Here is a 14046-nt window from a genome sequence, read left to right as displayed (position 1 = left end):
TTTGTCTGTTACTGTAGTTGGGGTGTTAATTATTTGTGTACAGTTGTAAGTTTCAAAATTTCTTATCCATGTTAATGGTGGAGATTTCATGTAGTCAGTGTTAAAATCATATATGATAGTTTCTAAATCTTCCTTTAGTAAGGTGTTCTGAATTTTCTCCTCAAATCTATCAATCCAATCAGCAGTAGAACTAGGTGGCCTGTAAACTAAGATAAGAGTGTTTGGATTTGGGAAGGGATACTTCAATCCAGATACTCTCTGCCTCATTAGTCTCTAGATCTACATGTCTGTTATAACTAATGGAACTGTCTAAGAACACACCAACCAGAGTTGAACCCCTGTATTAGGAGTGCCAAATGACCAGTCTCATTAGAGAGAAAGGTTTCACATAGACCCAGAATATTGACTGATCTGGTTTGATGCTGTAATATTAATCTCATTCAGTTTAGGGAGGATGTGGTTGATATTTAGGTTGACTACTTGCAGACCTCTTTGAAGAGGCCATAACATTCCAGTTTTGATCAAAAGACTGATTTTCAAACATGGCACTCTACAATGTATTGTTTTTAGACTTGACTGATTTCTTTTCATCACCATTGATTATTTACATAAACATGTAAAGAAGATTACGTACAAAGACTCATCTGTTGTACCGTGACCAAATGTAGTAGAGTTGGATACATCAGAATTAAAGCTGTACCGATTAATTGGTCATACTCATAATCAGGCCGATTATCGATATAATCAGCATTGGCAGAAATAATCGGTGCCAATGTAAACAAATTTCCAAAATATAAATTTAATCATAACATTCATCTTGACATGGCTTGAATTTTAAATCAGAATTAAATTGTGGAAATTAAGGAATAAACATTTGATTTGGGGGTTAATTGAAAGACAGTATATTCTTAAAAGTAAATACTTTTTGACACATTTGTTGTAAACTACCGCTGATTGTCTGCTCACAACAAATTTTCAATACCATGCATGTACTCATCCCAGTCACAGGAGCCAAATGAGGCCTCGTGTGGCTGTTGAAAGTACATCTCTGTAAACTAGGAGTTCAGAAATTTATTTTTGCCATGGTTTACATGCTTTCCTTGTTAGTGAACTGCTTCCTAAATCACAGGAATGATCACTGAATGCTGTATTTTTTTTCTCGACAAGCAAATTATGATCTCCATTCCCACCAATGAAACTTGCACGAGTCAACTTGACCTGGCATTACTGTACCGTATATATAAGCTTTAATTACCATCATTAAATTAAAAGAAGGAATGAAGAAATATATCACAGAGCATATGTGCTGCCAAAAACTAATTCGGAATAAATATGTTTTTTAATAAAGAGGTTTTTTTTGCATATATGAGTTAACAATAAGAAATAAGGTGGGATATAAAATGTGGGAAAGTTATTACATGTATAATAGCCTGAGACCACATTTGAACTGTTAACAAAAATCCGCACACATTTTAGACATTGTTAGTTACAGCAAAAATAGGGCATGGTTTACTTGTCAATCAAATGCTAGAGCTTTCACTAACTGTAGAACAGGCAGTTTCTTGAAATAATTGGTCTCATAATCGGTATCGTCAATTTTAATAATCGGCAAAAAGTGACATCGGTACAGCTTTAATCAGAATGCTCAGTATGAGACTGATTTATAAATTTACTTGAAGACATTGACATATTAGACACCTTATGAGCCTCAGAGGGAGAAGTAATTTTAATGTTACGTTATCACAGAGTTGTTTACATGTTAATAAACTTAATTCTTGCATTATTACACTCAGTGTTTAATTTAGAGTGTGGATTTTGACAATTAAAATAGTGGATTGGTGTTGTGCATTTGGATTTTGTTTCATTGCATTCTGTGCATATTTCTAATAAAGCATTAAACTTGTTATTTATTATTTTGTTACTGAGATTGTGAAAAGTAATATCCTGACATGTTGTACAATTGGCATTCTCTTCATCCCCATACTCTACAGATTATTATTAGTCCAACAGAGGTTTTGCTTGTGTCCGAATCCATTGCAAATATAAAACCCGATGGCCTTGCCATGGTGGCAGGTTTCTGTTACATGACCTGTTTCACCACCAAAAATGACAATTAGTGGATGTTTTCCTAAATATAGGGATATAGCAGTTTAATTAGAGGATGCATTCCTGAATATAGGGGTGTATCAGTTTTATTAGTGGATGTTTTCCTAAATATAGGGTTATAGCGGTTTAATTAGTGGATGTTTTCCTGACTATAGGTTTATAGCAGTTTAATTAGTGGATGTTTTCCTGAATATAGTGGTATAGCAATTTAATTAGTGGATGTTTTCCTGAATATAGGGGTATAGCAGATTAATTAGTGGATGTTTTCCTGACTATAGGGGTATAGCAGATTAATTAGTGGATGTTTTCCTGACTATAGGGGTATAGCAGATTAATTATTGGATGTTTTCCTGACTATAGGGGCATAGCAGATTAATTAGTGGATGTTTTCTTGACCATAAGGAGTATAACAGATTAATTAGTGGATGTTTTCTTGACCATAAGGAGTATAGCAGATTAATTATTGGATGTTTTCCTGACTATAGGGGTATAGCAGATTAATTAGTGGATGTTTTCCTGACTATAGGAGTATAGCAGATTAATTAGTGGATGTTTTCCTGACTATAGGAGTATAGCAGATTAATTAGTGGATGTTTTCCTGACTATAGGGGTATAGCAGATTAATTAGTGGATGTTTTCCTGACTATAGGGGTATAGCAGATTAATTATTGGATGTTTTCCTGACTATAGAGGTATAGCAGATTAATTAGTGGATGTTTTCTTGACTATAAGGAGTACAGCAGATTAATTAGTGGATGTTTTCCTGACTATAAGGAGTACAGCAGATTAATTAGTGGATGTTTTCTTGACCATAAGGAGTATAGCAGATTAATTATTGGATGTTTTCCTGACTATAGGGGTATAGCAGATTAATTATTGGATGTTTTCCTGACTATAGGGGTATAGCAGATTAATTAGTGGATGTTTTCTTGACTATAGGGGTATAGCAGATTAATTAGTGGATGTTTTCCTGACTATAGGGGTATAGCAGATTAATTATTGGATGTTTTCCTGACTATAGGGGTATAGCAGATTAATTAGTGGATGTTTTCCTGACTATAGGGGTATAGCAGATTAATTAGTGGATGTTTTCTTGACTATAAGGAGTACAGCAGATTAATTAGTGGATGTTTTCCTGACTATAGGGGTATAGCAGATTAATTAGTGGATGTTTTCCTGACTATAAGGAGTATAGCAGATTAATTAGTGGATGTTTTCCTGACTATAAGGAGTACAGCAGATTAATTAGTGGATGTTTTCTTGACTATAGGGGTATAGCAGATTAATTAGTGGATGTTTTCCTGACTATAGGGGTATAGCAGATTAATTAGTGGATGTTTTCTTGACCATAAGGAGTATAGCAGATTAATTAGTGGATATTTTCCTGACTATAGGGATATAGCAGATTAATTAGTGGATGTTTTCCTGACTAAAGGGGTATAGCAGTTTTTATTTCAAAGTAATAAAAAAAGCAGTTCCTTTTGTTCTCAGGTGAATTTTGTCCTTAAAATACATTTTTAGGTTGACTTTATTTCCTGCATATCCCAAAATAGAATGAACAAGTCTGTTCTACAGTGCTAATTAAACTGTTCACATAGATCAATAAGTATTTCATTTACTGGGTTCACTTCTGCACCAACACGAGGAGGTATCCCGGAGACAAGTTATGTTGCTTGAATGTTTAGAATGCTGAGTGTAAAGCACACTTTCATAATTGTCTTTGATTTCATCTAGGCTATGACCATCATTAGCATCTTCTCCACCTATCTGAACTACTATTGTTCTGTAAGAGGTGATTCATGTTCAGTACTGTATTATAGTTAACATCATTTATTTTTGCTCCTCTACGTATCTTTACATCTGTCTTCATTAGCCACTTTGTTCTGATTCCTTTATTAATAGAAGAAACAATAATTAAAATTCTATCCTTATTGATGCTGGGTTTTTGTTTACTGATGTGTCTGTTGTTTGTATCATGTCTTATTGGTCTTCTTTCTGCTATGATGGGTGTAACTAATTCTTCTTCTATGGGTTCTGGTAATGTGCAGGCATGATGAAACAAATCCTGTGCTTCAGGAACCATTTTGTAACCATCATCTTCATGTGTACTGCCTTGTGTGCTGTGTGAACACTTCCTTTTGGTGGGTATTGGGGTAGTCTGCATGTATACTCTTGCCATTTCTGGACTATCTATGCAGCAATCTCACAGGTTATGGTGACCCTTTTTTCTGAATAGCCCCTAATTGTTGCCTTAGTTCTTCTATTTGTGTCTTGAGGTTATTAACTTGAACAGTCAATAAGTGTTTATCAGCATACTGATAATAGTTTTATCTTCTTCACTGTATTCAGTTTCCAGATCTGATTCTTCTGCTTGGTCATGGAAATTTGGAGGTGTAAGGAATTTGGGCACTGTTTGACTTGTATCAATCAATGCAGGTGAGGGTATAAGCGAGTTTTGATTGCTTGGCACATCCTGAGGTAGAAATTATGGGTCTGGGGGGAGGTGGGGGTGTGGCTGTGTTGATACAGTGCTGGTGTTTATCATGTTACATAATTCAAGGAAGCCATTATAGGTTCAAGCTATATATCCATTTCCTTGTATTAGAATTGTATTTGTTGTTGGTAGGATTGCGCATGTTACATGTTTTTCATTTAGAGATCTGATTTTATAAACATATCCATGTTGTTTGGAGCTTTTATTGACCTCATTAGATTATTGATCTGTTGTAGTTGTTGTTGTTGTTGTTGTAGGGTTTAACGCCATTTTTCAGCACGCGATAGGCTATACATGGCGGCCAGTATTAATGGTGGAGGAAGAAACCGGGAAATCCCCGGAAAGAACCACCGACCCTCGAGAAGCTACTGGCAAGCTTTCTCACATATCCACATTGGCCGAATCCGAGACTCGAACCCACGCAGACAGAGGTGAGATGGCAGTGATCCGTAACAGTGAGCGCTTTAGACCACTCGGCCACTCGGGGCCCCGATCTGTTGTAGAGTTATGTCTTTGTCAACATGACCTCTTACACAGTCTTGATTTTCTGAAATATTTATGAAGTCGGGAATTACATTTCTGAGTGGTTTGTTCCCAATATCTTGAATTTCCTCAGAGAACTCAGCAAGGCTTCATTCATTAAATATTGCTTGAAATATGGACCAGGTCAGATTTCCCACCATTTTCTTTGTGGAGTACTAAGAATATTTTGAATAAACTTTCCTGCAAAACTTTCTGCAAATGATACAGCATCCTAAGCTTGTTAGTCCTGTTTTAAAGAGAATCCATAACAAAGTAATCCTAGATGGTTGGGTTGGAATGTGATCTTCTCTGATTACATTAGTGACTTGTTATTAATACTTCTTGTATGGCATCCAGCTTTTAAAAAAAAGGAAGGATCTTCTGGTTGGGCAAAATTAAACTTCTGCCAGTAAGTTATATTGACATTATTTGCTTTTAAAGACGTTTATTAGGATAGTGAAATAATGTTATTGCTTTTTGTGAGGATGTTGCCATTTCTGTTTCAGCCAGATTATTTCACACACTGAAGTGTGTGTACTATATTGCACATTGGTGTGTATGGAGAACCTTTATAACTTGAGCAGGATGTAACACTTTTTGTAGGCTATGGTTGGGAGATTTTAACTTCATCAAATGTATATGTGTACTCTCCAACATGTATGTCCCCAGCTCCTCATTTTGTGAATGGCCACACTGTTGCATGTATCATTCCTGCAGATTATGAAAATGTTTGAGGGACAAACTGAAATTGGTATGCTAAACTCTGAACCACAGTCTTCTCCCAACGTGGTTAGAAATGTATTCACAGTTAAGCAATGAAGAGCAACAAGAACCAGGTAATCTTCAGTACAAGTCATAAATGTTGAAATTTTTGGACCTGATGCTGAGATTAGAGCTGGACCTCCAGAGTTCAAATTCTCTTGATGATTGCACAGATGCATTTTTGAATATGATGGATGGTATTTCTTCAAAGGTGGGATTATGAATGAATGTAAATTGCAATATCCTTTGAGCAAAATTGTTTTTCTTTTATTTGTAATGTTTATTCTTGCACCAGATTACCTTGTTGGCGAGTGTTTAATTCATGTAAAAATATCAGAACAATTATATCTTAATTTAATAGAAAGAAAAAAATAATTATGGAAAAGGTTCATTCTTATTTTATAGTCCATTGGCTCTATAATCACCAGACACTATACATTATATCAAACATATAAAACAAATCTGTATGTTGCTAAAGATTCTGTTAGAATATAATTTTTTTCTTGTTTTTTAGCTTTATACAACTTCCGCAAGAAAGGAAATGGCATGCTACAGTTAGACATTGGGGATACAGTTCAGATATTTGAGGAATCTGATGGTGAGTATATAACTTAATGAAACAAAATGGATAACCCTTTTGTCAGCTTGAGATGTTCTGACTTTTTGTTTTGGTTTTTATCATGTTGTTTGAAGTCATATAGTTTAATATTATCAGGATTTGCTTTTGCTTGTGAGCAGTGAGACGTAGGTTTGAAATTTCTACCAGTTTGGGTGTTGATGGTATTTTCAACAATGTTTTATGTAACTGTATTAAAGTTCTAAAAATTTCTTTCTCAAAATTTTCTGTATTCAGCTGTAAAGTTGATATTATAGTTGTTTGACAGTTTATTGAAAATAATCAAAGACCGACTGGTAAAACAAAATGATATAAGTTTTGTTATGGTTTCCTATTATCAATTATAAATGAGTGCGATGTATAGCAGTCCCCTTCTGCTGCAGGATCACATGGATTGGAGTAATAACTACATATAAAAATCTTTGTCAATTTGCTGTTTAATCCCAAAGTACTTGTCTAAATTTTGCAAATGACATTTGTTTAAGTCTTGACGTGTCTTGTTTTCAAGGTCATACACATTACGTATTCTGCTACACTAGGAAACGAACACATTAGTGAATGCTAAATTTGTTCATTTGGTGTACGTTTATAATGATCACATGTACATCTCTGGGTCTTTCTGCTTCTGAATTCAGTCATTGTAAATATCAGCACATTTTCACACTACTCAGCAGCTAGTCGAAGTCTTTGAACTTACTGCCCGACTATTGTTATGTTCTTTTGTTGTACTCTTATAATGACAATATATAGATCTGGGGGCCTTTCAGCCACTGAATTCTGTCATTGTAAATATGAGCACAGCTAAAAATGATCAATTGATCAACACATTTTCACTCATCATGTGGTTGAAATAGGACTGGCAAGCCTTTGAATTTGCCACCCAGTTATTGCATGCGTACAGAGTAATCCTGCGAACATGATTTTCTGTGTCCCAGAAAAAAATGTTTGCATCCAAATATGCATGGTTAAGCATTTCCAAGACCTCTGAATCACATGAATATTATAAGATTATGGACTTAGTTTGATAAAACTAATACCAATCTTATTTTTTATATATAAATAAATGAATAATCATTAATTGTAGAGCACTTGCCTTTTTCGTAAAATCGAGGCACAAACATCAGGATGTAACCATCCCGGAACATCCATTGATTCAGTTTTCCCACTCATTGCAGTTGAATGTTTAGTGATGATGTTTATTTAAATCTTTTCTGACATCATATTTCTAGTAGTGATTGAAGGACTCCGTCTCTTTTCATTTAGTCAAATTGCTTTCACTTCATTCTAAGAGTGTCTGATGACATTTTGTACGTTTTGCGACTTTATTCCATCATTGGCGATTTATAGTTATCACACAAGACACTTTATGTTTACAAAGGATGTGAGCTTGTCACATGATCAACTTTTTTCAGTCTGATACCTAGTTAAGTACATTTTATAATCTGTGAGAGGGAAGTACAAAGGCTAACATACCTTCATACTGATGGCTGGTAGGAGTAAGTTGTGCCTTCCTGGAAACAGTGAAGAGTTGTGCTGTTACTCCTATAGATCTAATAAGGACTCTGGTTCAGTAGACTGTGTTTCGAATTTTATAAACATGAGAATGAAAAACAAGTGTATTCTGTTGTTAATAGAATATAGAATTGTACAATGATTTAATGTGCAGTTCTTTTAGTGAGGTTGTAGAAAGGAGCACAGACTGTGTCACATTAATTCATTAGTCAAAAAGAAGATAATGATAATGAAATCTTGAATAGGGCACTTTTTTGTCTTAGGCACACTTTCACTCCATTGAGACATGCAGTATTGCTCATGGAATGCATGTGTTCTTAAAATGCATTTATAATGGCCAGGTTTCCGTCTTGGTAAGTGTATGACTTCATGCCTGTAAACTGTTCATTATAAAAGCTCCTTAATATTTTATATAGACAATGATTGGACTTTACCTTTTCGGTGTTGAGACCAGTTGCACTTACACGCATTCTCTCTTGGTCATTTTGTGAAGAGACATGAAACCAGTAAGTTTTCGGAATGCTTGCATTAGTAATGAAGAATGCTGTTGTTGTTGTTGTTGTTGTGGGGTTTAACGCCATTTTTCAGCACACGATAGGCTATGCATGATGGCCAGTATTAATGGTGGAGGAAGAACCCGGGAAAACCCCGAGAAGAACCACTGACCCACGAGAAGCTACTGGCAAGCTTTCTCACATACCCACATTGGCCGAATCCTAGACTCGAACCCACGCAGACAGAGGTGAGATGGCTTTAGACCACTCTGCCACTCAAGGCCCCAATGTAGAATGCAGTGACAAGCTTCATGGCAAATGAGTACTCATTATTCATTTGCAGTGCAATCAACTGATTTAGAAAATGAGATACATAGTGCTTTGCAAGCAAAATGACGATACATCCTGGGTAAGGAAAGACATTTTTATTTTGTTTTCTAGAGACAAACACAATTATCACAACCAAACCAGGACCATAAACATCTGATTTTGACTGTAATTTAAAACTAAACCATATCCTCAAAGTTCCAGAATTACATATTTACATGGACCCAGAAAACCTGCAAATAGACCCAGCCTTTTTTCCAGAAATAAAGGTAAAATGGGTCAAAAACTTTTATGACACCATTGCCATTTGCTAAGCTGTTTTGCTTTTGTATAGCTTTACCAAAATTTCTTCCTATTTTCAGATTGGTACAGAGGATATGCCACCAAAAACAAAGCAAAGAAGGGACTTTTTCCCAAGACCTATGTACATGCTAAAGAAGCCATTGTTTCCAAATATGGGTATGTATTGCAAAGGTGACATTGTATGGTAATTGAGAAAAATGCCAACAAAAAAAATGTATCAGCATGTAGATCTTAGAAAACATGTTTAGAACCATGTGTGTATGAGGTGGGGGGGGATGATGACATGGTTTCTGATTTTTTCCATCACATATTATAATCAGTCATCTCTTCAAACATCTGAGGAGATCAGGGTTTATTCAGAAATTTATTTGATATATAGCATATGAAAATAATTAAAACTTATGTGAGAGCTCACTAGACAGGATCATTTACCATATCCTTACAGTTATTCTTGAAAAAAGTACTGATTTACCTTTCAACTTTTTTATGAAGGGAACTGTTAAATTGCATTGATAATTTGAAATTTACTATATACTGCTGTATAAATGTGAAATATTTGAGAAGAATGAGATGTTGAACAAGCAGTTTATTGATTTAGATTAACATGTTTACAGTATTTGAGAAAATAGCTGCTTAGGTCTCTAAGATCATTGCAATATTATTTTGTTGTGTTGCCACAAAAGTATTGAAAATTTTAACAAAGTTCCATACAGTGAATCAGTTTCCAGTTAAAACTGGAAGGTGAGAGATATTGGATATATCGGGACAAAAGTGAATTATGTGTCTAACAAAAGAAAATGTTTGCAGTCATTTTCAGTGTAAATCATTTACTGAAATAAAACAAGCCCCAATAAATAAGAGATATTTCAAATTGTAAATACATAATAATTTCAGCCACTAAATTTTTTCATTGTAAATATCAGCAGAGCTAATTTTCCAACACTTTTCCATCATAGTATGTGGCTCAAGCAAAAACTAGCAAGCCTTTGAATTTTGCCGCCCACCTATTACGTGCAGAGGACTCCTGCCTAATTGATTTTCTGCATCCTCAGTAAAAAAATTGGCATCCAAATACGCGTGATTAAGCATTTCCAAGACCTCTGATGTCTGTTGTTAGATCTAAGTTGACTGTCAAATTGAGTATTCTCTTTTGTTACAAATGCTCCATAGAATCTGTATTTTTTAACTGTTGAAGTGATTTAAGGTTTTGTAACTGGTATTAGATTTTTAAGAGTTCATTATATATGAGAAAGAGGGAAATCCTAATCCACTATACATAACCACCACTTGTGTGCTCATTCTTGTGTATGTATTTTCACCAAATAAATTTGCATAATGCCATTGTATTTTAATATTATGGCTGTTCCGTTTAAACACACATGGTACCCAGGGATGGCAGTTTTAAAAACATATATGCGAGGGTACTTGGATTTCACAGAGTTAATATTAAAATGATAAGAAAATTCTAAATTGCATCTAAAAAGTGACTTCCATGGGTCCCATGTATGTTGTAATGGAACAGCCCATATAATTAATATTAAACTGTCTAGTTAATAAGGGTCATTCATATTTTCATTGTGTATTTATTGTTTTTGACATAAAAAAAGTAAAGAAAAGAAGGGCAAGATGGGGTTGGTACCGTACTGGCAAGTGTTAAAATCTTGCACCGCTGATCATCAGTAATGACAATGCCAATACTGCAAAACTTGTCCAGTTTATAGTGATGGGGTGAGGGATGAAGTAATGGGCATTTAAGTACAGGAGGTGATTGAAACTTGGTTAAGCTGGAAGTATTACATCAAAAGAGCCTTCGAAATGTGTTCTTGAGCTGACTTCTTAAAAATTCATTTCTTGCACATCTATCAGGTTTCCTATTCCAAAATGAACAAATAGACATAGAATTAGTTATACCTTATTTCAGTTATTTGAGTGTTATTGTCTGATAGATATTTTAATTGGTCTCTCACTTGTCTTAATGATTAATATACAGTTATTGGAATTTCCACCAGTGCTTCCATTGGGAACTTTATTATCTGTCCAAACTCTGTTTATCTCTGCATTTTTCTGTCCATTTTCACCATGTTTTGGCCATCTGTTTGTTCATGTATGTGTATTCCCATTTATATGTTCATCCATCTCTCTGCATGTTATTTTATCCTTTTGTTTGTTGTCTTTCAGTCTGTCTGTCCATCACTTCAGTCATCTGCCAGTTGCCCATATGTCTATTTGCTCTTTGCTGATAAGCCTGTCTGTCAATCTCTTGGTCCATTAACCCATTTGTCTAGATCTTATCCATCTGCTCTTGTATTAGTCTGCCAGTTTAAACAACCATCATTTTGTCTCATCAAAAATTTGACAGTTTATTATGTCATCAAATACATTTTTGTTGAAATGAAAGAAATATTAACATTGCAATAGACCACAAAATTCGGCTTTCTTTTCATAGTTGTATCTCCCATTTTGCACTTTAAAGAAGGATTGTTAAACTTATTTTGATAAAGGAAATTAAAAGAGGAAGTATACTAAAAGGGAGAGTTATTATTTCTCATCATGTGCTTACCTGCTTACCTACATTTATACAGAGAACATGTACATTACAATGGAACTACATGTATTAAGAAAATAATACTTCATACATACCTGCTAAATGTTGTTTTGATTGTTTCCCATTTAGTCGGTTATAGCAGTGCAGCACAAATAGTAAATAGCTACTAGTCATGTATGTGAGAGAAGAAATGTAGCAAAGGTGAAAATAAGCCAAATTGTGTTGGTGGATTAATATTGTCTTAATAAGACAACAAGAGTGTGTGTGTGTGTGTGTTTTCCATAGAGAGTGTTTATGCATATTTGTTTAGGGGGTGTTTTATCACTCCAACAAAAACAAATGATATTACTTTGATGTGTACCTTGATCAGGTTTCCTTTATGAAATTACTTCCATGAAATATGTATCCATTATAAATGTCCTACCTTGCCCTCACTCATACCATCACTGCTATAAATTTGTGAGACAATCAAATATGCCTCAGATGTATGTTAGTGTAGTAATTTGCAGACATATAGGTTGACAGAATCAGCAAATGAAAAAAACAAAAACAAAACAGGTTGATGCATTTGGACCTTATTGGTTAATCTCAGTTTAGTAAATAACAGTTTGTCTTAGTGGCTGTTATCTGCATTCATTCAATGTATGCTCTGTAGGACTGACCAAGAAATTGTGAATGCCCCACCTGAAAGCCACAGTATTGGGATATAGCTCCCAAAGCAGCAAGGGAGATACACACAAAAATCCCTGTTTATAGCCACTCTCACCTTACATACACTAATATATAACTGCAAATACTTATTAGCATTATTTTTCTAGTAACTAGGATCTCCTTAAGTAATCTAGTTATAGCTAAACTAAATACACGTCATTACTAAAATAAATCATTGGTATAAATAATTAATTTCCTGAAGAAAACAGTTCCTAACAATACAACTGAGAATCATCAACACGTGATGCCAAAAGGCTTTATAATCAATAAGATTATGTTTGCTATATTAAATAAACTGTTGAATAATGTAACTAATAAGAAACACATCAGTTTCAATAAATAGAAATGGGTAACAAAAGGACATTACTTTACACTGTGGTACAGAAACAGAACTTGCACTCATCACTCGTATATTTGGAACATTGACGCATGCCACTTGCTGTTCCTGCTGTATGTTACATTATCATCATGTGCATTAAAACACAGTAAAGATTATTATACAGGTCAAGAACAAAATTGTTAATGAAGTACCCCATGTAGTAGATACATTTGAAAAAAATGTCATTAAAATCTGACATTATGCTTTATAGTCTTTTATTTATACGTTGTATAAGAAGTGGTGTCATTTCATTTCTGAGACAAATTTTGTGTTCATGTACTTGTTGCCCAGGAAACATCTTGAAAAAGTAAAAGAAGACAGTCCATTTTTCCAGATTTTCTTTGTATTTCTCATTGAAGGACCTTTCCTTAAATTATTCTTTAAATTTTAAATGATGACAGTTCCAGTTTGTACATTGTCTGATACTCCAAATGTGCTCCTTTTTGGCACTGTTAATTGTGCTTACAAGTTAACACAATATTTGAAATTATTTTGTGTCTTTGGGGTCACGAGTGGCAGAGTGGTCTAAAGTGCTCACCATTCAGGATCGCTGCCATCTTACCTCTGTCTTTGTGGGTTTGAGTCTCAGGATTGGCTAACACAGGTATGTGAGAAGCTTGCCAGTAGCTTCTCGTGGGTCAGTGGTTCTTCTTGGGGTTTTCCAGAGTTCTTCCTCCACTAGTTGTACTGCCCGCCATGTATAGCCTATCTTGTGCTGAAAAATGGCTTTAAACCCTACAACAATAACAATATAACAATTGTATGTCTTCAGTGCATATACCAGTATTGTATAATCAAGAACTAATATGAACCCTATTCATGTTATAAACCATGTAATGCAAAGTCCTTGTTACATCTGGTGATTAAATTATTGTTTGTTGTAGATCTTTGGAGACAGCAACACCAAAAGAGCCTGCTATTGCACAGGAGATTGTATCAGTGGTGAGAGAATGGCATACCTACTGGAAACAGTATTATGTTGTAAGTAAAATATTCCATGGCCTTAATTTTTGCCATCAAAATCAGTAATTTAAAATAGAAAATAGATCACTTTTTTTAATGGTAAAAACAAAAATCAAAATGTGTACTAAAGTCTATCTTGAATCAGTTTAATGTTTTAGTGAAGTTATTAATTTTATAAAGCTATCAAAAACTGTTCATAGGTTAAGTTCAGCATCTGTTGGAAATGAAACCTGTATTTATGGAAGTAGTTCAGACAAAATATCTTTTGAAGTCTTCTGTGTCATAACATCAGCTTTTTGCTTCATTGGCTAT

The 14046-nt window shown here is 34.5% G+C and overlaps 1 protein-coding gene across 5 annotated transcripts in view; it reads left to right on the top strand.

Moving 5' to 3' along the window:
• LOC149795694 (dedicator of cytokinesis protein 1-like) overlaps positions 1 to 14046 on the top strand; it is a 215837-nt gene that overhangs the window by 11737 nt on the left and 190054 nt on the right. For all 5 annotated transcript variants that reach the window (XM_089965574.1, XM_089965572.1, XM_089965573.1 and 2 more), the window contains exons 2-4: positions 6399 to 6482; positions 9196 to 9292; positions 13656 to 13752. In XM_089965574.1, coding sequence (XP_089821700.1) covers positions 6399 to 6482; positions 9196 to 9292; positions 13656 to 13752 — 278 coding nt within the window. The remainder of the gene's footprint in view (positions 1 to 6398; positions 6483 to 9195; positions 9293 to 13655; positions 13753 to 14046) is intronic.

The sequence above is a fragment of the Sinohyriopsis cumingii genome, chromosome 7 (assembly GCF_028554795.1).
Source record: "Sinohyriopsis cumingii isolate HCF-2022 chromosome 7, ASM2855479v2, whole genome shotgun sequence".
NCBI classification, from domain to species: Eukaryota; Metazoa; Mollusca; class Bivalvia; order Unionida; family Unionidae; genus Sinohyriopsis; species Sinohyriopsis cumingii.
Note: the sequence above shows the minus strand (reverse complement) of the source record. Positions and strands in the feature narration are given on the sequence as shown.